General features: G+C 44.9%; 1 protein-coding gene across 1 annotated transcript; it reads left to right on the top strand.

Annotated features, from left to right (window-relative positions):
* The first annotated feature begins 1381 nt into the window (after window positions 1-1381).
* Window positions 1382-9156, top strand: LOC102926121 (ly6/PLAUR domain-containing protein 8). Its single transcript, XM_042283348.2, has 7 exons — window positions 1382-1436; window positions 1781-1894; window positions 3989-4147; window positions 4783-4788; window positions 5750-5881; window positions 5969-5979; window positions 8721-9156. Exons 1-7 carry the CDS (start codon window positions 1382-1384, stop codon window positions 8940-8942), a joined length of 699 nt encoding a protein of 232 aa, XP_042139282.1. The 3' UTR covers window positions 8943-9156.
* Window positions 9157-27850: the final 18694 nt, after the last annotated feature.

Here is a 27850-nt window from a genome sequence, read left to right on the forward strand (position 1 = left end):
AATGTTTGCTTCCTGTGCTCCACTGCTACTCAGGCAAAGAGAAACTCCTTGAGTTTTGACTTAGCATCCTAACGAATGTGGCAAAAACCTACAAGAAAGATCTAATTCAGATGATTTGCAGGTAAGGAATGCCAGGTACTGAGAAATGGGTGCCACTTTAATCTAACTCAGGAGCTTTGATGTGTTCAGGCTCTGGCTTCTGAGGTGTGTCATGTGAGCTGGATGGCCGAACGGAGTGGGAGTGAAGGGTCGGCATTGTATCCCAGCCCCGACACCTCTCAGGCGTGAGATCTTGATTTTTGAGTGCATCATTTCTCCCTTCTAGGGCTCAATTTTGTCCAGGTGCTAAGACATTATTCAAATTAGTGCATGTAAAGGGCTTGGAGCCGAGCAGGGCTCACAGGTAATGTATAGGAGGCGGCAGCAAACCCCTCGCCCCCCCCCAGCATCAAAGTGAATGGAGGAGACCCCCGCAGGGAGAGCAGACATTGCACTCTGGAATTGTGGGGGTGGGGGACACAGATCCTGTGGCAGGGGAGTTGAGGCAACTACAGAACCTGAGGGAGGTGAGAAGAACACAAAACCCAGGGCCATTCTTTTGTTTGTTTTGTTTTTCGAGACAAGGTTTCTCTGTGTAGCTTTGCACCTTTTCCTGGAACTAGCTTTGTAGACCAGGCTGGCCTGGAACTCACAGAGATCCGCCTACCTCTGCCTCCTGGGTGCTGGGATTAAAGGCGTGCGCCACCACCGCATGGCTGGGCCACTCTTTTTATCTGGGACTCTGTTAGGATTTGGATCTCAAATATGCCACAAAAGCCCATGGCCTGGTCATCAGCCTGCAGCTCTATAGTGAGATGCTGGAACCTTTAGGAGGGTGGTCTGGGAGAAGGAAGTCAGCTCATAGAGGGAGACACTGGGACACTCCCCTCTTTCCTTGTCGTTCTCTGGCTGCCATTAGGTGAACAAACCTCCTTCATCATGAACTTCCACAAAGGGTCAAAATGACTGGCACCTTCGAATCCATGAGCCACAATTAATGAATCTTCTTTTCCTTCTAAATTGTTATCTCAGGTATTTTATCATAGTGACAGAAATCTGACAGACACATACCTTGGCCCCAGCAGATCTGGGTCTGCCCATTTGCACCTGAACTTAACCTTGAATCAGGACAGGACAGATAAGAGTCACAGTTCTGTCCACCCATGCAGGACTGGTTTTTCTCCCCCAGAAACAAGGACAGACCCAGTAGTAAGCATGTTTCAGTGTTTTTAAAACACTCTTGATGGTAGGTATCCCTCCAAGACTCCGGGCTGCCCTCTTTGTGTCTTTCCAGGTTTGAGGCTCCGTGGCCCCACCCTTGGGAGAAGCCAGGCCCAGCATCATGAAAGGCATCCTCATCGCTGGCATCTTTGTGGCATTTGCCATCGCAGTTATAGGTGAGAGAAGCCCCCTTTTGGATAAAGTCTTCTTTTCCACCCCGTCAGAACGTCCTTGCTCTTGGCATCTTGGTACCCACCACCTGGCCTGGTGTGTTGCGTGAGACCCTTCAGAGAGACCACTCTGCTGCCGGCCAGGGTTGACTCTTCCTCTTGGGGAATGGAGAATAATGGGGAGAAACTAATGGGCATAACTCCATGTCACAGCATCAGTTTGCGGATCTTTAGAGAACAGCTGGGCATCCACCCCCTCTGTTTTTGCTTCCTGGGGTGGGTGTGGTGCTCTGTGAAGTGGTGTTCATGTCTGCTGGTTGTTGACTTCCGTGAATCCTTTGTCCTCTTAGACTCTCTGAGTTGTCGACAGTGTTACTCACCCAATGAGAGCTGCAGCAACATTGTCACTGAGTGTGCGGAAGGGAGCGTCAGTTGTGTGGAATCCTTGGTCAATTCCACTCTAGGTGAGTGGGGCTGCCTCCATCTCTGGGACTTGTGGCGGGGGGAGCTAAAGAGGGTGGGCACAAGAAGGACCCCTGAGCTGGGGCCGGGCTGCGCAGTGAGACTAGTGGGTTATGAAGACGACTCCCCTGTGACTGAGGTGAGCAGGAGCTGCCTGGCAGTACAGGTACAGACTCAAACAAGAGGGTAAGCCCTGTGATGACTTGGAAATCAATCCCACTGATTAAAACCTCACTGTAGATACATTTTTTTTTGGTAGATGTAAACAGCAAGAGCATCTCAGAGCTAAATAAGAGGCAAACATTTTGCCCGGGACATGTGCTTTTTCAGCCGTCTTGGCTCTCAGCCTCCTGGCTCCTTTCTCTTCTAGATCAAATATCTTTTCCTTGGTGAACTCCTCCCCAGGCATTCTGACTGACAGAAACCTCTGGGGGCACTTAGAGTTCTTTCATGCATAAAAGCATGAAGGACAACAAACTGACATCTAAACTGTGACCTTGGTCAACAAGGGCCTCAGGAGATGGGTCAGTCATTAAAATGCTTGACACACCAACATGAGGACCTGAGCTTGTCCCTCAGCATCTGCGTAAAAAGGCCAGGCATGGCATGCATGCCTGCAGTCTCAGCATCGTGGCAGCCAAGACAAGATGATTCCTGGAACTTGCCAGTCTAAAATTTGTGAGGTCCAGATCAGCTCAAGACGCTTTATCAAAAAACAAGTCGGAGAGCCATTGGGAAAGCCAGTGTTGATCTCTGCCTCTTCAATGCTGGGGTTACGATTATACGCCAACATGGCCAACTAAATTTATTTAACTTTTTGGTGTTTTTTTTTTTTTTTTTTTTTTTTGTGGTGCTGGGGATTACATCTAGGGCTTTGTATGCGCCAGATAAGCACTCTACCACAGAGCCACACTCCCAGTCCCTTAATTTATTTTGACCAATCCACATTTAATGTAACAGCCACATATGTGGATGTCTCCATATTGGGTGGCTCTGACTGGATTCTCATGCAGTTTCTAGGAAGGAGCCCCAGCCAGTACTGTGATGTTGTATCATATACCAAACCCCACTGTGTCTGCTTTATTATATTTTGAGATGCTAAGAAAATTAGTGGTCTGGGAGGGCTGCATATGTGTTAGATTAAATCACCATTTTCTGGTATCCCTCCTGCCTGGCATTTGTACCCAACATTTTGACATTATTTACAACATTGTCACCCACAAAGTTCATGTTCAAGAACCAAGAGATGTAGCCAACAAAAAGATTATGAAAACTTTTAATAATATGTTAAATAAGTTTACAACTTTGTGCTGGGTCTCATTTACATCTCTCCTGCCTGCATGTGACCACATGAGGCTCACAAGGTGTAGGTTAGCTAATGGCAGAGCTTAACCCATCTCTCTGCTAATCTGATGAAGGAAAGAGTTCTCTGATGGGGAAGGGTTTTCTTCTTGTTCTCCCCTCACATCCCCCCACACCAAGACAAGTTATCACTATGTATGCCTGGCTGTCCTGGAACTCACTTTGTAGACCAGGCTGGCCTTGAACTCACAGATATCTGCCTGCCTCTATGTTCCAAGTGCTGGAATTAAAGGTGTCCCGCTGGGTTCTTCTTGTTTTAAGAAACCTGCAGTCTGTGGGGGACCTTCCCCGACTTTTCCCAGGGTTCTCTTGAGGAGAGAGGGATAAGAAATATTAGGTAGAATGATAGACCTAGTTGATGAGAAGAAAGACAGAGAGACAGGATAGCTTCGGAAGGACCTGAGTCAATACCCAAGGCCCAGAACTTTATTCAAAAAGGCTTTTTATAGTAATGCCAAGGGGCGAGGCAAAAGACCTCCCCCTTGCTAGATACAGCCAAGTACCGACCCTTCTAAACACCTGGTAACCACGCCTGTGGTCAAACCATTCCCTTATGCAACCCTGCTGGGTAAAGCAAGCTCAGATTGTCTGACCTTGAGTAATTTGGGCCTCCACACCAGTCTCTCCCAAGCTGGGCTGAGCAGAGGTTCAAGTCAACTGCCCCTGTATGAATCACTGTTTCCTCACCCTGGAGCCTCTCCAGGCACTAATAGTCTCTGTTTGCCTTGATGTAGGAGGGTCCCCCTATTTGTACCAGAACAGATCCTGCTCGGCAAATGATTGCCCCAAGAACAGCGCCCAAGTGGCCTTCACAGTGCACGTGTTTGATGACCAAAGCTTCCATTTTGCAAGCCAGTGCTGCCAAGGAGAGGCATGCAACGACACCAACCACGGTTTGTACTGGGTCCAACAGCCTGCCCTGTGTCACACCTCCATGCTTCACCCTTGATTTTCTGTCTGGTTTGCTTGGCTGGGGGTGGATGTCTCAAGTCCGTGCACTTCAGCACACAGCTGGATGACGTTAGCATCTGACTTATTGTAGTCCCACAAGAAACATGTGAGATGTTCAGCCAGCCCAATATCATGCTTTCCTCTTCTACAATGAAAATAGGGATCTCACGGTTCGTTTGTGTGGCCAGTGAAGCGAGTGCTCACTAGTCATTCTTAAACTTTGTGATCTCAGGGCCTCAACTAAGAGTTTCTTTTAGACAATGTTTCCTGTGTTCAAGGCTCATCTCAAACTTGCTATGGAGCCAAGGATGACCTTTACTCAGTCCTCCTGCCTCTGTTTTCTGAGTGTTGGGATTATAGGTGTGTACCACCACACCTGGCAACATTCTAAGTCTTAGAACAAGTGAAGACTCCCCAAATCTTTTGTTTATATGATCTCTACCTGCTAACATTTACAAGGTTGGGAATTAAAGCTAAGCAAATTCACAAATCTTAATTTATTTACTCAAAAGCAAAAATATTTAGCTGGGCATGGTGGCACATGCCTTTAAATCCTAGAACTTTGATGTAGAAGAAGAGACAGGTAGATCTCTATTAGTTCGAGGCCAGCCTACATAATGAGACGCTGTCTCAGAAACAAAAAACAAATAAAAAGTTATGCATATTAATACTAATAGAGTTTTACATAAAATAACTTCCAAAAAACATTTAATGAGATGAATGGCATTGTTCCATATATATGTATATATGTACATGTATGTTTACATTTATTTATTTTTATTTTATGTGTGTGTGCTTGCATGTATGTGTACCATGCATGTGCAATGCCCACAGAGGCCAGAAGAGGGCATCAGATCCTCTGGAGCTGGAGTTACAGAGGATTGTGATCTGCCACATGGTGGCTGGGAACTGAACCTGGGAATTGAGCCTGTGCTCTTAATCGCTCAGCCATCTCTCTAGCATCACACCCTCAAATATATATTTTGATAGAGTGTTTTGACTTCTGGTTTAGCCGGAAGCTGGGATCTCATGTTTGCTTGTGTATTTAGTCTGTTTCAGTCTCACTCATTATGTGGGGCTTCTGGAAAATTCTGCTGCAAGCACACAAGGCAATAGGAGAAACAGGAGCAGATAAGACCTTGATGTTGTATAAAAATGGTTTTAGCCTCTTGGAATCCCTGCAGGGCCTCAGGGACCCAGGAGTTCCTGACCACAATTTGAGAGGCCGTCAAAGAGAAGTAATGTCAATCAGATACCTGATGGCTAATACTTCAAACAGCTGGCTGGTGTTGGTATTGGTTACAGCTTGGATTCTTTCCATTCTTGCTCCTGTCTACCCCAGGGCACTGTGGACTACCATTCTTGCAGACTGGCTGCCCCATAAGGGTGGCCTCAGGGGTTGTACATGGGAAAGCACGTGTCTTTGGGGCTAAATCTGAGGTTCCCTGATCGCAGACTCTCCAGCCACTTCTCTGCTTGCCTGTCCCCTCTTCTCCAGGGCAGTGTGAGAACATGATTCTAAGCAATGGCTTTCCTTTACCCAGGAACACAGGCTATCACCAACACCCAGTGCTCTGCTTGCTATCGCTCCAACACAACAACAACCTGCGAGGAGAAAACCCGGCAGTGTTTCCAAGGAGAACGATGTGTTCACATCATTGCTGACTTTGTAAACGGTAAGTCTGGGACTTCAGTTCCTTAACGAGGCTGGAGTGGAAACACATCGGGTCTTGATCCAAGTTCTGAGCTAAGAAGGGCAGAAGGGCTGGGGAGGGTGGAAGCAAGGGGGGATTAGCTCAGGATGCCTTTCAGCTAGAGACTGCCAGAGAGTCTACTTGCTACATCCGCTCTTAGTCCAGGGCTACTTCTGGTTGCCTGTCTCCTACCCTCCTGTGGTTACACCCCAGCCTCACTTATTTGACTTCATGGCCCTCTGGCACTTGCTTTGGTCCTAGGCCGCCATTGCTCTATAAGTGTGGAGAGGCGTGACTTACTTGTTTTTATACCTATATATACACACACGTTTCTTCTACATCTTGAGAGGTGTTGGCTTGGGGCAGCTGGGACCATCCGGTTATTTCTTTTTTTCCTACAAAAGTAAGCTGACAGTGACCATCATTTTGTCAGAGTATCCACCCTGCCTGATGGCAGCATGCAGAACACATTTGCTCCTTGCTAATGGAACAGCCCTGGGGCCTCTGCTGTCTGTAGCTCTGCCCTTATTTTCCTAGGACAGAGCAGACCTCGGCTGGTCCACTGTGGTGGGAGGTGGGGGTGGGTGGGTGGGTGGGTGGCGGAGGGCAGTGGGTCAAGGCTAGGGCCTTCTCAGCCGTCGGGTCTGGAAGTAAATGTGCAGTGTCCTCCTATACTACACTGGGGAGAACCAATGTGTCCATCCTCGCTAAGGGAACCTTGGGAATGTGGTCTAGTGACTTCTAAGTAGGAAAAAAAGAGGTACAAACCAAAAATGAATAACCAGCCTGTCTCAGCTAATACACCGCTCAGACTAAAAGGGTTTAAGGCCTGCACCCAAATACAATTTCATTTCTTTTTCTTTCTTTCTTTCTTTCTTTCTTTCTTTCTTTCTTTCTTTCTTTCTTTCTTTCTTTCTTTCTTTCTTTCTTTCTTTCTTTCTTCCCCTTCTCCTTCTCCTTCTCCTCCTCCTCCTCCTTCTTCTTTTTTTGCCTAACATCAACTTCAAAGCTTAATCTAGGAGTTTCCAGTGGATCCAAGCACCTTCTCTTTTAGGTGAAGTTAGAGACATAGATATTTCCCTTCTCTGAGTTAGAGACATAGATATTTCCCACGTACCCTTGCTGCCTGGGTCAAGTGTAATTGTCACCACTGTCAAAGTGCTCGCCACAGTGGTAAGCCTACACAGGCACTTGTTGTCACCCAAGTCCACAGTTTACCTCAGGGTTCACTCCTGATATAGTCCATTCCAGCAGGATGGTGTCACATAGAGGAGGCCTTCTGGGTCCCACCTGCTCGGGCTTTTCTTCTTCCCCACAAGACTCTGGCAACCACTGGTCTCTTACACTTCCTCTACACATTTTCTTATTCTGGAATATCGGCTCTCTCTCCCTCTCCCTTTCTGAGTCTCTCTGTGTTTCTCTGTCTCTCTTTCTACTCTATCACCTAATGGAGGGTATACAATGTAGGCAAAACATACATTGTACCACTTTGGGAATGGTTGAGGTGCCCACACTGGCCTGGTTTTTAATTCTAAAATTGTGCTTAAAGGCAGCCAGAGACCATCTCTGCTCATCTCACCCCCATGTCTCCTGGTGTCACCTCATTGACACCGAAAGCCAGTCCGGCCACAAATGGACCCTTGCTTGCTTGCTTTGTCCAACGTCACTTTTAAAATCCCATTGAGGTGTACAAGCGCTTCCTGACTAACCCCAGGTTAGTTCAACTCTCAGCGCTGATACCTGGGATGAAGCAAGAGCAATCTTTTCTTCCTGGGGTCTGGAGGTCTCTTTCACACATTATGCTCTGACAGCACCAAGTCCCTTCACACCCTCGAGTCCCTTCAGTCCTCTGGGAGCTCCCTGCTTCCCAGGGATGCTGGAGTTGCAGCTGACAGACCCATAGGGGCACAACCACTCAGAAGTAGCTGCTATTATAACTACATCTTTGAAAGTGCCGTGGACCTTTTTTTTTCTACAACGGGAATCAGAAACTGTTTAAATAGACAGAGCTTTGAGTCAAGACAGAGATGCTGAGCATTTCCTGTATACTTTCTGTTGGCTTTTCTTTTTTTTTTTTTTCTCAAGGAAAATTCAGGCAGGAAGAAGTCAGATCCAGAGGAATGAGATGTGAAAGAAAATGGGGCGGGAGTGGGTGGGTGGGTGGGTGGAGCTCAGGGCGCCTACTGATTTATTCCTTTCTGAATGCAGAGTTGAAAGATGTTAACTACACTTGCCCTTTTCTTCTCCTCCTCCTCCTCCTCCTCCTCCTCCTCCTCCTCCTCCTCCTCCTCCTCCTCCTCCTCCCCTTTCTCTCCCTGTTCCTTCTTTTCCCATTCCCTCCTCTCTGTGTTTTTCTTGATTGAGTCTCGCTATGTAGCTGAGGGTAGCCTTGAACTCAGGATCTTCCTGCTACCGTCTCCCAAGCACTGGGCTTGCAGGGCTGCACCATCGCACCCAGTTGTTTCTGGCGTTTTCATCTGACAGCTCCACAGGAACACAAGAGATGGGGCGTCCAAGACAACAGCTCCCATCCTTTCTTTAGGCCTGGGTTTGTAACCCACCTTTCACAGCCTCAGTTGCTTTGGGGGTTGGGTGAGGAGGGGTCCGGCCTCTGACCTCCATAGTTCTTGTACTGCTGCTACTGTCTGGTACTCTTAATTCTGGACTTCTTCCTTAAGGTGGCTTTCAGAGGCAGAGGGGCTGTTGTATGCTGCTCAACTGCCTGCAGATAAATAACTCTGTGTGGGCTGGGGCTTGGGCGGTAGGGTTGCCTAGAGTTCTGACTGTCTCCCGTGCATCTTCAGGCACTGAACGGAACCAGGTGGAGCTGAAAGGCTGTTCCGATATCAGCGAGTCTACTTGTGAAACCCTGGCTCCTGAGAACACAACAGTGGGAGAATTCATTTTCCGGAGCGTCATATGCGAAAATGCAACAACCATAAACACGCTCACCACCAAGACCCCTCCGACCAGCACAGGCATCAAAGCTTCCTTCACCTCCTCTGTCTTCGGCAGCCTCCTGCTTCTGAAGCTGCTGTTCTGAGGTCCCTGGGCTCTGCCCCACCCAGTGTCCCATGGGCGTTAACACCCTTTCTGTTCACATTCCTTCCAGTTTTATTGCTCAGTGGGTTGGAAGTCACAGGACTCCAGGCAATGCTAGCAGCCACATTATGCCCCTTATTAAAGTGTTGTTTGACTTCTAGACAGCCTGTCCTGATGTGTTTGGGGCTGGGTATGATTCAAGCCACTGCCCACCCCTTCTCATCCTGGGTGGAGGTAGGTGGGTCTTTGCTTTGGAGGTAGGAGCTTATTTGCCTCAGGACTCAAAGATGTCCCCTCTCCTGGTCCATCTTGCTTCTGAGAAGCTGAACCTGTGGCCTGGCTGGCACCTTCTACTTAGCATCCCTGTCCTCCAGCGTTCTACTTGCTGCTGCTTATACAGTCACATGCAGGAGGTCCCCCAGCCGAGCCCTGTTGAGCCCTGGGCTGCTCCTAGTACCAACACAGAAGTTCAGCAGCTTTTCAATCTGCTGCGACATCTTGACATCTGGTTGTTCAACAGTTGTCCCGAGGCCCACAGCAAAGGAAGAAAAAAATTGTCATCCCAGAGGCCTGTCACTATGAAGGGCCAAGAAAGGCATGCGCAGGAGGACTGCCGAGGACCAGACCGCTCCCGCTGGCTGCATGATCAAGTCTCCAGGAAGAGAGAGGACAGAGGGGCTCAGAGCCGGGGATGAGCAGGTCTCCTGTAGCACTGTGCAGGATGGGGTGTGGCTGCAGAGCCCTGGTCCCTTCACTCAGAGAGTTGAACCTGGTCATGCATTCCACATCAGATAACCAAGGGGGCAAGACAGCTTCTCAGACCCAAACTTGCAGGGTTCAGGTTTAATAGTAAGGTGGGCACTGGGCTAGTTTTGGATAAATGGGGTTTTCTGTAATAAAGAAACTGAAAGGCGTAAGCCAGCAAGGGTCTTTATTGGGAAGGGCTGCTGACCGTGAAGCAAGGGCAAGGCACCACGAGGGCTCAGATGGTTTAAAAAGCATTTATTCTCACTGTTTCTGTGCACATGGTGTGTGTGTGTGTGTGTGTGTGTGTGTGTGTGTGTGTGTGTGTGTGTTCACACGAGTACAGTGCTCACAGAGGCTAGAAGAGGGTGCCAGATCTTTTGAAGCTGGAGTTGTCGGTGATATTACAGCCTGATGTGGCTGCTGGGAAGGGAATCCAGGACCTCTGCAAGAGCAGCAAGTACTCTTAAGCGCTGAGCCATCTCTCCAGCCCCCCTTAGCTCTTAATTTTCTGTTTCAGGTTTACTGAAAAGTTACAAAACCCCGAGTGTTTGAGAATGCCTTCAGCCAACGCTCCAGTTTCATGTCTGCTGCTGTGATAACAGAATCTCACAAAAAACACAGCTTAGGAGACCAAGGGCTTTTTTCAGCTTGCTGTTCCAGGTTACAGTTCATCCCCCAGGAGAAGTCACAGCTGCAGGAGTATGATACAGCTGGTCACACGGCACCCACAGTTGAGAGTGGAGAGAAACATATGCACACAGCATCACTTGCTCACCTTGATTTCTTCCCATACAGTTCAGGACCCCCTGCCCAGGGAATGGCACCACCCATAGTGGAATGGGTTTTCCTATATCAATTCCTTAATTAAGACAATCTCCCCCACCACAAGACATGCCTACAGGCCAACCTAATATAGACAAACCCTGACTGACACTCTTTCTAGGTGGTTCTAAGTCAAGTTGATAGTGAAGGCCAATCATCTTACCCCACCTCTTGTCAACTTGTTGACACAGCACTTTTAAACCAGAATCTTTCACTTTTTTAATTTTTATGTGTGTAGATGTTTTGCCTGCAAGCATGCCTGTGCACCATACGAATGCCCCCAGTGCCTCCCAAAGTCAGGGGAAGTCACTGGATTCTCTGGAACAGGAGTTATAGCTTCTTTGCTCCACTCTATACCTGCAGCTTTACATGGTCTTAGCATCTCCAGTACCCTGGGGTCTCCATGGCAACTGAGACCATCTTCACAGCTCCACACAGGGACTGACTGACTTTGCCACACAATGTCAGCCCTCAGCTCCTCTCCATGACCCCTTCAATCTTGCATCTTTTATGCTTTCAAACCCAGTACCATGTGGATAATGCTTTTATCTACAAGCTCTGCTGTCAGCTGGAGATGCAGCCTGCCCCTTTTGGAGCACAGCTCTATCAGGATCTATGTGCTGACCCGAGGAAATACTTTCCTTTTGTCTCACTGAAGCTTAGAACTTCATTTCAGGGGTGTTGATCTCTCTGACAATCACAGCTGCTTCTTCTGCCCCAGCCCAATCAGCACACATAGATTCTTATCCAAAATGCCACACAGAATGACCCCATTGATAAAGTCTTTGATATTCTCTAAAACCCCGTGAGCTGGGTCTCAATAATCTATATTTCTTACAGATTTTTCTATCTTCCAAGCTCCCACTGGAATGTCCCCCCTACTCCATTTCCAGCATCCAGTGGCTTTTCTAGCCCAAATGCTCTCACGTCCTCCTTATAATGTAGTCCAAAGAGTAAAATGCCATATGGCCATGTCTATCACAACAACAATGCCACTTCCGTCGTATCAATTTTTGTTCTAGCTTAATTTCTATTTCTGTGATAAAATACTCCGACGAAAAACAACTCAGGGAATAAAAAAATAGTTTTAGATCCAATTCTAAGTTACAGTCCATCATTGCAGGGCAGGAGCTTGAGGCAGCTGGTCACACCATGTGCCCAATCAAGAACAGGGAGAAATGTATGCATACATCTCACTTTCTTGCTTGCTTGTACTCAGCTGAATTTCTCCACTCTCAGTTCAGGACTCCCTTCCTAGGGTATGGTGCCACCCATGGTGGGATGGGTCCTCCCCCATGAATTGACTCAAGACAATCTCTCTTAAACACACTCCAAGGCCAACCCAATATAGATGATCCCTTACTGACATTCTCTTTCCAAGTGAATCTGTGTTGTGTCAAGTTGACAATTAAAGTTAACCATCATGCCTAGGTTCTCTTTAAGTCCACATCTCATATCACCTCAATACAGCCAGTGAAGGCAGGAAATGAACATTGAAACAGTATCATTGGCTAACACACTTCATTTGTATTTTATGAAGTTTCTCTAGTATCCCCTCTCTGGTCTGCTTTCTAGTTCTTCGGAATCAATCCTCGTATTTCCTCAGTTTCTTCCAATCTATGATAGTTCTGAGATCTTTCAAGACCTTAATAGTTAAATGTATTAGTGGGGGTCCTCTAGAGTCACAGAACCTATGTATTGAATCTCTGCCTGTCTCTGTCTGTCTGTCTCTCTCTCTTCCTCCCTCTTTCTCTCCCATATATATATATATATATATATATATATATATATATATATATATATATATATATATATATGAATTTAATGGAATGACTCAGAGGCTGCAGTTCAACAATGGCTAGTTGTGAATGGAAAGTCCATGAATCTAGAGTTTCTCAGTCCCAAAAGGCTGGGGATCTCAGCTGGTCTTCTGCATATTCTGGAATCCCAAGAAGTAGGCTCCAATGGCAGTGAAGGAAATGGATGTGCTGACAAGGCCAGGGCAAGCAGGCAAAGGATGAACACACCCCTTCCCTTCTTCCATTGTCCTTCAGCAGAAGGTGTGTGGCCTGGATTAAATGTGTGCCTTCCAACTTCAAGATCTGGATTAAAGGCATGTTGTCTTCTTGCCTCAAGGTCCAGATCACAAGTGTGTCCTCCATTTCTGAATTATAGTTCATTCCAGATAAAGTCAAGTTTACAACCATCACATTAAGAATGTTATTGTCCAACTGTTTTCTAGACTGTCTCTCAGATTGAGCTTGTCTCTGGATTTTCTTATAGAAGTTATGCATTTGGCAATGCTGTGCCTTTAAGGAGGCATTTGATGCCAATGAGTTGTGTTGCTGGTGATGTTATCCTTGGCCAGTTGGTGAAGGTGCTAACTACCTGTGTTTTGTGAAGTTACTACTATATTTTAAACAATAGGGTAAGTGTCGCTGATATAACAAATAGATATTAGTTACAAACACCATGCAATATTTGTTCATTTCTAAGTTACTTAAACTCTGTATGGATGGTCCTGGTTGGGCAGCTTCCCTGACCAGTTCTTCTCTGAGATTAAAGAGGGCAAGATCTTTTATCCCATCATCCTCTGTGACTTTTAAAATACTAGACAAATGTTATGTATGTAGTTCTCTGGAGAGAATGAGACAGAAAGACAGAGAGAAGAGAGAGATACAGAGAGAGACAGAGAGAGACACACACAGCGAGAGAGAGAGAGAGAGAGAGAGAGAGAGAGAGAGAGAGAGAGAGAGAGAGAGAGGACTCTAAGAGACCTTGCAGTATGCCTGAGGAGACAAAGTTGGCAATAACATCTGTAATTTGTGCTTATAAATCATTGGCCAGAACCAAGTCACATGGGGCAGTAACATCCATAATGTGTGCTCATACCTCATTGGCAGAACCCAGTCTCATGGCCTGTGGGAGTTTACCCACGAGCTTCTCTTCAGGCTTGATGTCAGAGGCACTCTTGCTCAGTGGTGAAGCACAATCCTACTTAGTCTTAATAATAAAAACCCAGAGTCAGATATCAAGGGTGAAACCTGAAAGATCAGAGAAGCAAAGGAGCAGCCACAGTCACTTCTTACCTGTACGAATCCTCAGACCGAATGGGGCGCCGAGATCTTGTCTCCACCGGCCTTACGCTCCTGTCTCTACTGCCCTAGTGCTGGGATCAAAGGTGTGTGCCACCACTGCCTGGCCTCTATGGTTAACTAGTGGCTGGCCTTGCCCTCTTATCTCCAGGAAAGCTTTATTTGTCAGAGCACAAACAAAATATACAACACAGTGGTCAGGGGCAGGACCTCTGTGATGGTTTGAATGGGTATGTCCTCCATAGACTCATGTGTTTGAATGCTTGGCCTGTAGAGAGTGGCACTATTAGGTGGTATGGCCTTGTTGGAGTAAGTGTGGCATTGTTGGAGGAAGTGTGTCACTGTGGGGACAGGCTTTGAGGTCCCATATGCTCAAGCTACCCTCAGTGTGATATACAATCTCCTTCTGCTGCCTGTGGATCAAGATGCAGCACTTTCAGCTCCTCCAGCATCATGTCTGCCTACATGCCACCATGCTTCTTGCCATGACAATAACGGACTAAACCTCTGAAGCTGTAAGCCATCCATAATTAAATGTTTTTCTTTATAAGAGTTGCTGCAGTCATGGTGTCTCTTCACAGCAATAGAAACTCTAACTAAGACAACCTCTAAAATCTGAAAGTACGGTTCCCAATTCCAAGCCTGGTTTAGGTGATCACCTCCTCAGGTCTTAGCTTTGCCACCTGTGCAGTGGGGACAATGGTCTTGCCTGCTGCACTGGGTTAGTGGAGGTGTAGACGGTTCTTGTGATGTGTTGGATACCGGACTTGGCAAAGAATCAATGATAGTGGTTAGCAGAGGACTGCCATTTGGAAGCTGGTCCTCTCAGAGGCTTTCTTAGCATTTGTGATTATAAAATCAAAATATCAACTCTGAAAAATGTTGAAGATGGTATATGTCTTTCAGTACCAGATGTTCAGCCAAAATTTAATTCTTTATGTGAAAACTCTCAAGCACATCCACTTCTTAGGATGTAAATCTGCTTTCCTCATTAAGAAGCAGCAAACATTGCTTGGCGTTTTGACAGCATGAGCGGGTCTTTGCTGTTATTAAGGGAGAGTGCCGTGCGTGTATATCTGACAACTTGGGGAATATATCATCTCTTCTAGGTTTTCACACCTAAGTTAAATCTGCCAGACTTTCACTACAGTCTTGATGATTCATAAGCATCATCTGCAGGTCTTTATGATAGAAAAAAGGTCCAATTTTTTATGTTAATCTTGGATCAAACATGAAAATCTGCTGTAAGCTTTACAGCTTCTGTGATTTGATGTCTCACTGATAAAATATTTTTCAAATTCTCATGTAATTATCATGATCTTTTACTATCTAAGCTCAGGCCTTCTTGTGTCTCTTTAGATCAGGCAGGTGGACTTTCAATCTTTGCACAAGCAGGATCCATGTCTCTCTTAAGCATGAAGAAGCCTTGGTGGACTGGAGAGATGGCTCAGCAGTTAAGAGCACTTGCTGCTTTTGTAGGTAACTGGAGTAGGTTCCTGGTACCCACATATAGGGGCTCACAACTGTCTGTGACTCCAGTTCCAGGAGATCTGATTCCCTCTTCTGAACTCTGTGGGTACCTGCAAAATGTGACACACACACACACACACACACACACACACACACACACACACACAAACATACAAACATACACACAAATAAACATACAAACACATACACACACAAACATATACACACACAAACACACATATATACACATACACATACACACATGCATACATACACACATGTATACATACACACACATACACGTACATCTTTTTTTTAAAAGCCTCAGAACAAGGGAGTTTCAGCCATCATCAACCCTAAGATTAGGAATCCATGTCTCAGAAGGAGAAACTGAGGCAGTATAGAAAGACAGGGAAAACTAAGGGGATGTTGGAGCAGGCTCTCATATATAAGACACAGACCACACTTACCATGAAAACACGTGCCTTCACTTCCTTGTGACCTATGCACAGTAACAATGCTGTTGTTGACCTCTGTTTTTATATCACCAGTCTATAAATCCACAGAATGCACCTCGTAAACCCCGTGAGCTCATTTACTAACAGAATGTACTGTAGCTAAGAATAAGTCTACCAACACATTTTAATAGTCTAAGCCCTATGAACAGTGTACTTAAGAAGTCATGATGTCATATGTGTATAACTACTATTAAGGTGAGTCAGTACGACTTCCTTAGGCACCCACATCTATTATGGGTCACTGGGTGTCTTATAAAACTTTTCTTAATTAACTCTTTGCTTCAAAAAGCAAAGTAAGTGGGTGGGGAGTGTGTAAAAACCATTCTTGGTCTGTTGGAGAAGCTGAAGATGAGTATCCTTCCTCCTTTCCTCCTCTTCCTTCATCCTCCCTCCCTCCCTCCCTCCCTCCCTCCCTCCCTCCCTCCCTTCCTCCCTCCCTCCCTCCTCTCGCCTGGTCTCTCTTCCCTAATACCTTCTTTCTGGATTGTGTTTTTCAAAACACACCTCCACAACTATACCCTTCTGTTGATCACAGTGAGTGAAACATCAATATGAGATCCAACAGACCTACCTGGACTTGGACATTTTCACACTTAGGGACTGACTTGGTCTTTTTGGGCGGTGGCTTCAGCACAATCCCAGTCTCCCTTGCTTTCCCCCACCAGCTTTGCCTGTCACAAAGCACGTCACAAAGGATGGAGTGGGTCAGGGACAAGGCAATAGCAGATTTTGTCCTGAGGTATGATGGTTTTCTGTTTTAGTTTACAGTTGTCTGCAGCCCTGGCTCCACCTGCCTTCAAGTCATGCTGCGGTCATCACCCTGTAAACGCAATTTTTTCTTGTTCTTACACGGGCGTGGACGAGTCACTGGGAGTCCTGCCTCTAGGGGGAGCTATTGAACATATCAGTGCCAGGATGCAGTTTTGTTCTGTTTCCCTTTTGTCTTCCATTTGTTTTTTATTTATTTATTTATTTTTTAATTTTTTTTTTTTTGTTGTCAGAGCCGAGGACCGAACCCAGGGCCTTGCGCTTGCTAGGCAAGTGCTCTACCACTGAGCTAAACCCCCAACTCCTCCATTTGTTTTTTAATGTTAACATTAAAGCCGTATTTTCCATATGAGAAATCAAGATATCCAGTCTCATGGTTCTTTGTGTGTGTGTGTGTACTTTCTGAGACAAGGTCTCATATAGCTCAGGCTTGTGGTGGTATTGTGTTCCTCAAAATATTGTGCACCCTAATAAACTTGTCTGGGGTCAGAGAACAGAACAGTCTCTAGATAGACACAGAAAACAGAAAATGGTGGCACACACACCTTTAATCCTATTGTTTGGGAGGCAGAGATCCATCCGGATCTCTGTGAGTTTAAAGCCACACTGGAAACAGCCAGGCATGGTGACACACACCTTTAATCCCAAGAAGTGATAGCAGAAAGCAGAAAGGTATTTAAGACATGAGGACCAGGAACTAGAGCTGGTTAAGCTTTTAGGCTTTTGAGCAGCAGTTCAGCTGAGATCCATTTGGATGAGGACTCAGAGGCTTCCAGTCTGAGGAAACAGGATCAGTTGAGAAATTGGTGAGGTGAGGAAGCTGTGGCTTGTTCTGCTTCTCTGATCTTCCAGCATTCACCCCAATAACTGGCCTCAGGTTTGATTTTATTAATAAGACCTGTTAAGACTCATGCTACACAGGCTAGCCTCAGACTTATGTAGATCAGGGGGATGACCTTGAACTCTTGATCCTCCTGCCTTTACTTCCTGAGTGCTGGGATCACGGATGTGCTCTACTATAGCCAGCTCTTCAGTGGGCTTTAAATGCCATATGCCAAGATGTAAAGTGTTTCTGGACACCTTAGATAATGTTTTCATATGCTCTTCAGTGAATAATCAACTAAGATAGTCTTGATTTTTTTCTTTGTGGACACTGTATATTAGAGGGTACAGCCTTGTGCTATTGGCACTGGAGGCTGGATGCATCCCTGAGGTGCACACTATCTGGTGTGTTTTAGGACGTGGGCAACATCCCAGACCTTTCCTCTTTAGGTGCCAGACACACCCCTGGCTCTGACAACCTAAGGACAAAACCATCACCACAAGAGGGAGGACCACACAAGGTTTATCGGACATTGCTCTAACTTGCCTTCTATTTCCGTGATGAACACTATGACCAAAAGCAACTTGGGGAAAAAGGGTTTGTTTCCTCTTACAGGTTAGAGTCTATTATTGAGGGAAATCAGGTAGGAGTTACAGCAGGGCAAGACTTGAACCAGAACTTGTGGAGGAATGCTGCTTACTGGCTTGCTCCTCGTGGCTTGCTCTGCCTGCTTTTGTACACAACCCAGGTGGCATTGCTCACAGTGGCTGGGCCCTCCCATACAAATTGTATATCAAGAAAATGTACCACAGTCTTGCCTACAGGTGAGTCTAACGGAAGTATTTTCTCAATTGAGGTTCCCTCTTCTTAGATGACTCCAGTTTGTGTAGAATTCTTCCTGAGGAGCAAAGTACCAATATGCCCCTATAAAACAGAGTGTGAAGAACCCCATCATCGTTACATGGTAGCTTCTAACACATCACACATATACCCTGAGGTATAACTTCTCGGAAAATACCAGCTGGAGACACTGGGAGTGTGGTTCATGACTTTTCCTGAGGAGACCTGAACAATGTCTGTTCATCTCGAGAGTACAGTGATGACAGACTAAAGAAACAGACCCACCCAAGTCTACCTGGGTGAACCAATGAGTTGACTGGGATTGCTCAATGTGGAACATGGGTGACTCAAAGACGTCACTGAAAACTTCACTGCAGAAGTAGTCACAGAATGAGAGCAAAGCAGAGTGTCCTCACTGAAAATGTCTGCTGTGGGTTCACAGGGTGACAAAGATGCCCATGAGCATTTGTGTTAGAGCCTGTAGAGCCGTGTGTGTGTGTGTGTGTGTGTGTGTGTGTGTGTGTGTGTGTGTGAGAGAGAGAGAGAGAGAGAGGGAGAGAGAGAGAGAGAGAGAGAGAGCAGAAGGTATTCTATTGGTCTATGGTGAAGTAGACCAGATCTGGGGTTGAGGAAATGGCTTGTTGGAGAAAAGTACTTGCTCCACAAGCGTAAGGACCTGAGTCTGAATCCCCAAAACCTACATAAAAGCAGGACATGTATGGCACATGTGTGCCTGCATATTATCTATCTATCTATCTATCTATCTATCTATCTATCTATCTATCTATCTATCTATCTATCTATCTGTATTTGGTTTCTCAAGACAGGGTTTCTCTGTGTAGCTTTGGAGCCTGTGCTGAAACTCACTCTGTAGACCAGGTTAGCCTTGAACTCACAGAGATCCGCCTGCCTCTGCCTCCCAAGTTCTGGGATTAAAAGCATACACCTTTAATTATATCACCACCACTTGGCTCAATATGTATTTTAATCTATTCAGCAAAGATTCATTTACTTCACTGCAAGCTAATGATTAACAATATCATTGATTTTGAATTTTATGGTATACAGATATGCTCACATATAGCACTCATCATTACCATAATTCTTAAAGAAAAAGTAAAATATATCTCAAATCACAATATGAAAATGAGACTCTGCTCAAATCTATTTTTCTTACTTCAAATTCCATTGCTAAATTGTAAAAATATTTAGCATGGAATCTCTCCTCAACAAATTCTCAGGTGTACATGCAGGATTATCAACAATGGACACTGCATTGTCTATCAGATCTCCAGAACACATTCATCTTGCAAAAGATTCAAAGTCAGGGTCTCAGAGAGAAACCTTCACTCCTGTGCTCAGTCAAGATGATTCGTAACTGTCGAGTGTTGTCTGACTTTCCCTGGGGAGGTGTGAACAATTCATGCCTAGGGAGTCCATTCATCCTAGACAGAAAATAATGACAGATGAAAGAAATGATTCCACACAAATCTGCCTTGTTGAACCAGTGAGTTTATTTGGGTTGCTTCCAGGCACCTGAATGAGGGATTGCTTATACCACTGGTTTTCAATCTTCCTATTGCTGTGACCCTTTAATACAGTTCCTCATGTTGTGGTGACCCTCATCTAAAAAATTACTTTAGTTACTAATTTATAATTGTAACTTTGCTACTATTATGAATTGTGATGTAAATATCTGATATGCAGGATGTCAGATATGTGACCCACAGATTGAGAACCACTGGTTTACATCAATATGGGTGACTTAAAGGCAGCTGCATGGCTGAAAAACCCACCCTTGCATGGGTAAGGCAGAACTGATATTGTGAAGAGGACGAGATTACTGAATATAACATTTCAACATTCTTTATAGAACTAACGAAGACTCCTAACACAGATATGGAAGCATAAAGGACCCCGAACAGCCAATGCATCCTGAGTAGAAAGCAATATTGGATATCAGAACACCCAATCTCCATCAAAATGAAATCAACATGGTACTGTCACAAAACAGACATGTCAACTAATGGAATAGAATAGAAAGCCTGGAGTAAATGCATGTACTTACAACCACATAATTTTTTTTCCCAAGGCAGGGTCTCACTGTGTAACAGCCTTGGATGTCCTGAAACTAGCTCTGTAGATCAGGCTGGCCTTGAACTCACAGAGATCCTCATGCCTCTGCCTCTTAAGATTAAAGGTGTGTGCCACCATAGCCTGACTCAACCACATAATTTTTCACAAATCCTCAAAGGCACATATTGAAGAAAGACAGACTCTTTGACAAATGTTTTGGGGGAACATGGATTTCCATGTTGTCTCAGTCAATGTTCTGATGCTGCGAAGAGACGCCATGACCACAGCAAAGCATTTAACTAGGGCTTGCTTGCATTCAGAAGTTTTTAATTCATTATCATCACAGAAGGAAGCATGGTGGCATGTAGACAGACATGGTGCTGGAGAAGTAGCTGAGAGCTCTACATCCTGATCTACAGGCCACAGGAAGAGACAGAAAGCCACTGATCCTGGCTTGGACTTCTGAAACCTCAAAACCCACCCCTAGCAACACACTTCTTCCAACAAGGCCACACCTCCTAATAGTGCCACTCCCTGGTAACCAAACATTCAAATCTATGAGTCTATGGGGTTCATTCTTATTCAAACTATCACACACGTGTAGATGAATGAAACTTGATCCATATCTCTGATCATACACTTGCACATGCATGTACACACACACAGACACACACACACACACACAGACACACACACACACACACACTTCAAAATTGGTGAAAGACATTAAGATATAAACCTGAAACCTTGAAACTGATAGAGAGAAAAACACAGGAAAAACTTGCCAAGATACAGACATAGGCAGTTTCTGAAAAAAACTCTAACAGCCCAGGAACAAACCCAAAGATTTAACAAATGGGATGGTATACCATTAAGAAGCTTCTACATAGCAAAGGAAACTGTTGTGGAATATTAGTTTAACTATGTGAAGGTGTGTTGTATCTGTTTATGCTGCATTTGCTTAATAAAGATGTGTTGTTTTTTTACTTTGCCTGCCTAAGGCACCTGATTGGCCTAATAAAAAGCCAAATGGCCAATAGCTAGGGAGGAGAGGGACAGATGGGGCTGGTGGGCAGAGAGAATAAGTAAGAGGAGAGGAGGGAGAGAAGGACATGAGGAGCCAGCCACAGAACCACCCACTTACCCAGCCACGGAGGAAGCAGAAAAGTAAGACATACAGAAGGAAGAAAAGAAAGGCAAAAAGCCCCAAGGCAAAACATAGATGAAGAGAAACAGGTTAATTTAAGTTAGGAAAGCTGGCCAGAGACAGGATTAAGCTAAGGCTGGGCATTCATAACTAATAATAAGCCTCCATGTCATGATTTGGGAGCCGGGTGGTGGCCCCAAAGAAGGCCTCTTACAGGAAGCAACACCAGAGGGAAGAGATGGCTGAAGGACCGGGGAAGCTTTGCCAGCTGCATATCAGGCAGGGGATTACTATGTGAAAAACTGCAAAAACCAGAAACTCCTCCAACCAACAAGTGGGCCCAAAATACAATAGTTCTAGACTAAGAAATTGAAATGGCCAATAAGTACTTTAAAAAGTATTCAACATTCTTAGCCATCAGGAAAATGAAAAGTCAAGCTGCTTTGAGGGGCCATCTTACCCCAATCAGAATGGCCCTCATAGAGACAACAAATCCTGGTGTCTAGAAAGGAGAATCCTGACTTTCTGTTGGTGGGAATGGAAACTAGTGTAGACCACAGGGAAACCAACATGAAGGCCCTCAAAAAGAAATGAAACTAGTGCTACCATGTGAGTCAGCTGTATCAAACCCAGGTACTTACCCAAAGGACTCCAAGTTACCTTATTGCAAAAACACTTGTACACCTGTGCTTGTCCATGCTGTACTCACAATAGCCATGAAATGGAAACAGTCCCATATAACCATAAACAGAGGAGCAGCCAATGAGAATGAGATGCATACACACAATGGAATTTTATTCAGTCATCAAGCAAGGCCACTTTCAGGAAACAGTGTTAAGTGCAATGAGCCAGACTCGGGCAAATGCAAGTCTTCTCTTCTACGTAAAACACGGGATCAACATCATGTGTATGTTCATGCACATGTTTTTATGTGTGTGGCCATGTAGGTCGTTAGAAAGAGGATCATGAGTGGGAAGGAAGAGATCTTAAGAAAGTGGGAAACATGGCCGGGCGGTGGTGGCGCACGCCTTTAATCCCAGCACTTGGGAGGCAGAGCCAGGCGGATCTCTGTGAGTTCGAGGCCAGCCTGGGCTACCAAGTGAGCTCCAGGAAAGGCGCAAAGCTACGCAGAGAAACCCTGTCTCGAAAAACCAAAAAAAAAAAAAAAAAAAGAAAGTGGGAAACAGAGATGGTTATGAGATATGTGTAGTAGGAAAGCAGATGAGAACACTAACCAGGAAGAAAGGGAACTAGCTTGAGGGAGCAAGAGAGTCACAGAGAAGGGCGGTGGGGAGGAAATAGATGGGAACAAAGTATAATGACACGTAAGTATAAAGATGCCATGATAAAACCAGGCGGTGGTGGCACACGCCTTTCATCCCAGCACTTGGAAGGCAGAGCCAGGAGGATCTCTGTGACTTCGAGGCCAGCCTGGTCTACAGAGTCAGATCCAGGACAGGTACCAAAACTACACAGAGAAACCCTGTCTCAAAAAACAAACAACAACAACAACAAAACCAGAAAAAAGATGCCATGATAAAACCCATTACCTTGTGTGTTGACCTAAAAATCAGTTTAAACAAAATCTGAACAAATAAAAGAATATGCCCTTGGTCTAGTTGGAATTTATTTATACAATAATGTAGGAGAAAGTTCACTACCTAAAGTGGCAGCTTTAGCCCAAATGTAAATTAACAGAAACATCTGCATGTTCTCCCAGAAGCAGATGACCTCAGCTAGTGACAGAATTACTCTGTGCTCACAGGAGATTGGTGGCCTAGGATACCCTCAGTGTGCAGCGATGCTCAGGGAACAAAGTTAGGAACCAGGACATGAAACTATATGAAGTAGATTTCAAATAATTTGAAAATAGCTGGACAAGAGATTTCTAAGTCTTAGTAAAGTGTCAATCGTAATTATCTGATTAGATAGTTCCTTACAGGCCTGTAAGCTCTCCAGCTCTCAGGGAAAGCCTGCCTGCTTCTTGGAGGATCTTGGGACAGAGTGCTGAGAACTGGCCTAACCAATGAGCTGTGGTGACAGGCAACAAGGGTGGGCGGGGGCAACAGCTGCAGGCTGGTGGGCTCCTTCTTCACTCCCACCCCTTGGTGGGCCAGTGTGATTTTAATGTATGGATATGCCAATCATTCTGTTTGTGGATGATGTAACTTACACTTTATAATGATTTCCCCCCTCAATAGACATATTTTGGCTTTATAATTTGGAACAGTTTAATCTAAGGCCATCATTTCTGTGCTGTGTTTTCAGGTACATGAACAATCTCAGGTATAGGTTGGGAACAGCTCCAGTCTGTATAACACAGACCTTGTGGTTATTTTTTTCACTGAAGTGAGTGTCTATTTAGAATACATAGCCTATTATTAATCATGACATTTTTGTCAACTAAAGCTGGCTTTTATGGTATGATGTGAATTCCTGCTGGGAGATTGGAAATTAGTCTAAACCATAACTTCTTAAGCCATTAGTCATGACCCCAATGGAGCTGTGTAACTGAATGTGAGGGTTGTAAAAACAAACAACACACAAACATATTGGCGACTGTAAAGGCGTCTCATTATATAATGACCAAAAGCTAATTCCAAATCTAAGACACTATGAATCTGAGCTGTTTGTAGGAGAACTTGCCTGTGTTGCACCCCACATCGTCACTGCCGCCTTGGTTCTGAACACATATGTGCTCCTCCTGCTGTCATGCTATGACTCTAACACACTCTGCCTGAAACACATCAGCTCAGATTTGAGACTACTGCATGTTATGAATTGCAATGTTTTCTTTATACACATCAACTTCCCCACTCTTAGAGAAACATAATTATTTAATTACAGAAATGAGACTTGATTTTCTAGCATCATTCATAAGCATATAACTACTAAGCTAGTCAGTTGTTGGCTATACTGTATTATAATGCTTGAATTAAAAAAAATCACTGAGTTGGTGGCTTCATAGGGAAAAAAGAATATCAAATGAACTTTGGTTTGGAGTAGGGCAGAATTTCCAATAATTTCTGAAATGCCTCTAAACTTACGTATTTATGTAAGAAGCAGTCTTCTCAGAATTTGTGATTACAAAATCTGTCTATATATATTGAAGATGTTATTTGTCCTGCACTATCCATTGAAGATCTAATTCTTAAAAACAAAACAAAAAATTATTATTGTATGCATGTTCATGTGAGTGTATGTATGCCATGCTTGTATGGGGTTCTGTGGTGGTTTGAATAAGAATGGCCTCCATAGGCTCCTGCATTTGAATGCTTAGTTAGTGGCACTATTTGAGAAGGATTAGGAGGTGTGGCCTTGTTGGAGAAGTGTGTTGCTTGGGGTGGGCTTTGAGGTTTCAAAAGCCCAAGTCAGGCCCCATGTCTCTCTCTTCCTGCTGACAGCGGATCCAGATGTAGAACTCTCAGCTGCTTCTCCAGCATCACATTTGCCTGATGTTATCATGCTTCCTGCCGTATGACCATGGACTAACTCTCTGAAACTATAAGCCAGCCCCAGTTAAATGCTTTCTTTTATAAGACTTGCCTTGGTCATGGTGTCTCTTCACAGCAATAAACACTAAGACAAAGTCAGGGGGTAACTTTTGAAAGTTCCATCACATTGAATCAGGGTCTCTCTTGTTTTTGATGCTATGCTGAGTCCTCCATTAGCTGGCCCATGAGGTTCTGGGTGACTCTCTTATCTCTGTCTCCCATCTTGCTTTTCAGAGTGCTGGGATTATAGATACAAATCACCATATCTGGCAATTTTCATTTTTCAAATGGGTTCTGGGGATTGAACTCAAGTTGTCAGGCTTGTGTGACACTCACTTTTATCCCACGAACATCTTGCCAGCCTTATTTAATTTTTTTATATAAAAATAAACAAGTTCATTGTTAGACCCCAGACCCTCCAGCTGTAGCCTCTATCTCCTCCCACAGGGCCAATGTGTTCTCCCCACTTGTTCTTCCAGATAGAAAACTCTAAGTGGGGAAAGGCAACAGGTAACACAAGTGACCACTGTCATATCTCACACTAACTAGGCCTTTTATTCTTCCAGATGCCCTTGTCTTTGGGACTTTTTGAACACGGACATTAATCAGAACTACGAGAAAACATAAATGTCTCTTAGTCTAGTGGATAAAGTCATCTGACTTTGGACCTATTTCCTTATGACACAATACCTTCTCCCTCCCCGGCCCCTTCACAGATTCAGGAAGTTCCTTGTGCCTGATGGTACCTGCAGCAGCAATTTAAACAGTGGGACTTTGTCTGTTCTTCCCAGGCAGAGACCTGCCAACTCAGTCAGAGGTTTCTACTAGGTGCCCATGAAATTGCTGTAGTACACATAGCAAAAGATGACACTGGTCCCACCAAAGCTAAGTGCCCACCATAAAAACAGGTTCAATGAGGCAATATGCAAATCATCTCAGCAGTCACAAACTTCATCTTCAGTTCCTACAGGTTAAACAAGAACGTGCCCTGAAGCCCTGAGGCTATTGTAATCAGGAACATGTGATAGATGACAGTGTGCTGACTGTCCTTTGGCTCCTTAGGAGAACATCTGGCATGTGCCTGGAAAAGATTCCTTATCTCAGCTGACAGGAGTTTTTGCTCTACACAGTCTTATGAGCCATCTGCAGCTGCATGTGTAATTCCAATGATGTCTCCCATGGCCAAGAAAGGAAGAGAGAAATGGAGGCAGGACCTGAATGTGAAATGTGAAAAAGTAACGGGGTTGAAAGTCAGCTCTTAGCTCCTAGAAAATGACTGGAGCCACAGACATCAGAAGTTCTTATCTCCAGGTCTTCAGATGTTTTGGATGGTGGTCCATTCATCTAATACATACAGTTCAGAGCCACAGCCTGGAGTTTATTTCAGCAGCCAAATTCACAAGTTCAAGGTTACTACAGTAGCTTTAGACCTAAATGCTCAGGGTGGGCTGAAATACTCTTATATGTTTGTACATAGATGCTCTCCTTCCACCTGTTTAAGGGACTGCGGGGAACTTGGATACCTATTCTGTACAACTGTAGAGAGTGATGGGGCTGGCTGGCACCTCAGTTTAACCCCATTCATTGCAGTGAGCCTGTCTACCTTCCCAACCTGGTCCACAGCCTCCTTGTCCTACACCTAACCTAGCAGTCAGCATCCAACATTCTGCCCACATCTATCTGTCCATCACCCCATGGCCTGGACCATAGCCACCATCTCATTCATCTGGCAGCCCACAATCCATTAACCAGTGCTAAACAGCATTAAACCAACCAACAAACTAATCAACCAATCAGCCCGACCAATCAAGCCGATTGATTCAAACGGCATCTGGACTTCGAACCTCCAGCATCTCCTCTTTAACCAGATCTTTCTAGAGCTCAGCCTTCTGCTAACACAGCTACCAGTCCTCAAATAGTGTTGAGGTGATGCTTCCTAGTGAACTCAAGTTCTTCAATTTAGCCAAAGCCATTGACAATTGAGCAAGTGTTGCAGAATCAGTCAACTCGAGATCTTAGAGTTCCAGCTTCCGGGGTTGTGAGACTATAAGCCCCATTCTTTTCACCATCCCTCTGTAGTACATGGTTGTGGTAGTTCTCGCAAACTCATACTTTGATGGACCAGGAGACTAGAGTAGACCTAAACAAAAGCCAGAGTTCTTAGGAGTTCTGGAAAAGTATGACATCAATGAAAGAGCCATAGGCTAGCTCACAGCTTCCTGATGAGTCCAGTTCTACACCATAAACTCCAATTCTTGGCCTTGTCTGCCTTGGTTGAAGCTTTGTGAGTCTCTTCCAGAGTGAGAGCTGAGGCCCAGCCAAAGCGATTGGGCTTTTTCAGTATCTATAAAATCTGTGGCCCACAAAAGAAAATATGTGACATTTGTCATTCTGAGGCTGCTATCTCATCGAGTGTGATCATCTCCAGAAAATGCATTTTTCCTGCAGGTAATATAATGTCATTCTTCTTGCTGACTGAAAAAAATTCCAGCCACATTTTTTTATCCTTTCTTTTGTTTTGGGAAATCCAGGTTGGTTCTATGACTTAGCCGCTGTGAACAGTACCGCAACGAAAATTGATGTGTAGATACCTCTGTGCCCCAAAGGAGTTCCATAGCCAGGCCATATGATAGATCTAGTTTTAGCTTTTTGAGGAATATCCGCACTGATGTCCACAGTGGCTAGACTAGTTTATATTCCCCTCAGCACTCTAGAAGGATTCCTTTTGGTCCATATACTAGCTATCATTAGATACTATTTTCTTGATGACTAGCATTCTGACTGGGGTGTGATGGCATCTCAATGTAGTTTCTTTGTGTGGATAGAGTTTAAAGTTTCCTTGCTAGATTCTGCCAAGTCAGTCAAGTCTCCACTAGACACCCTTAAAATCACAATGGGGTATGTGCCGTCCCGAGGGCTGAGGCTGCTACTGCAGAGTCCTGTCTGTCATTTTTTTTCCAGCTAGGCAACCTGCCTCTCCCAGCCCAGTTTCCTAAATCTTGGGTGTGTTTCTCGAGAACATATGAGATTTTATAGTTCAAAACACCTTCACCGGTTACAGGGCTCACAGTGGTTGCTGTGAGGAGGCAGAGCAGTTGTGAGAGCTCTT

This window comes from Peromyscus maniculatus, chromosome 8 (genome assembly GCF_049852395.1).
Source record: "Peromyscus maniculatus bairdii isolate BWxNUB_F1_BW_parent chromosome 8, HU_Pman_BW_mat_3.1, whole genome shotgun sequence".
Lineage (NCBI taxonomy): Eukaryota > Metazoa > Chordata > Mammalia > Rodentia > Cricetidae > Peromyscus > Peromyscus maniculatus.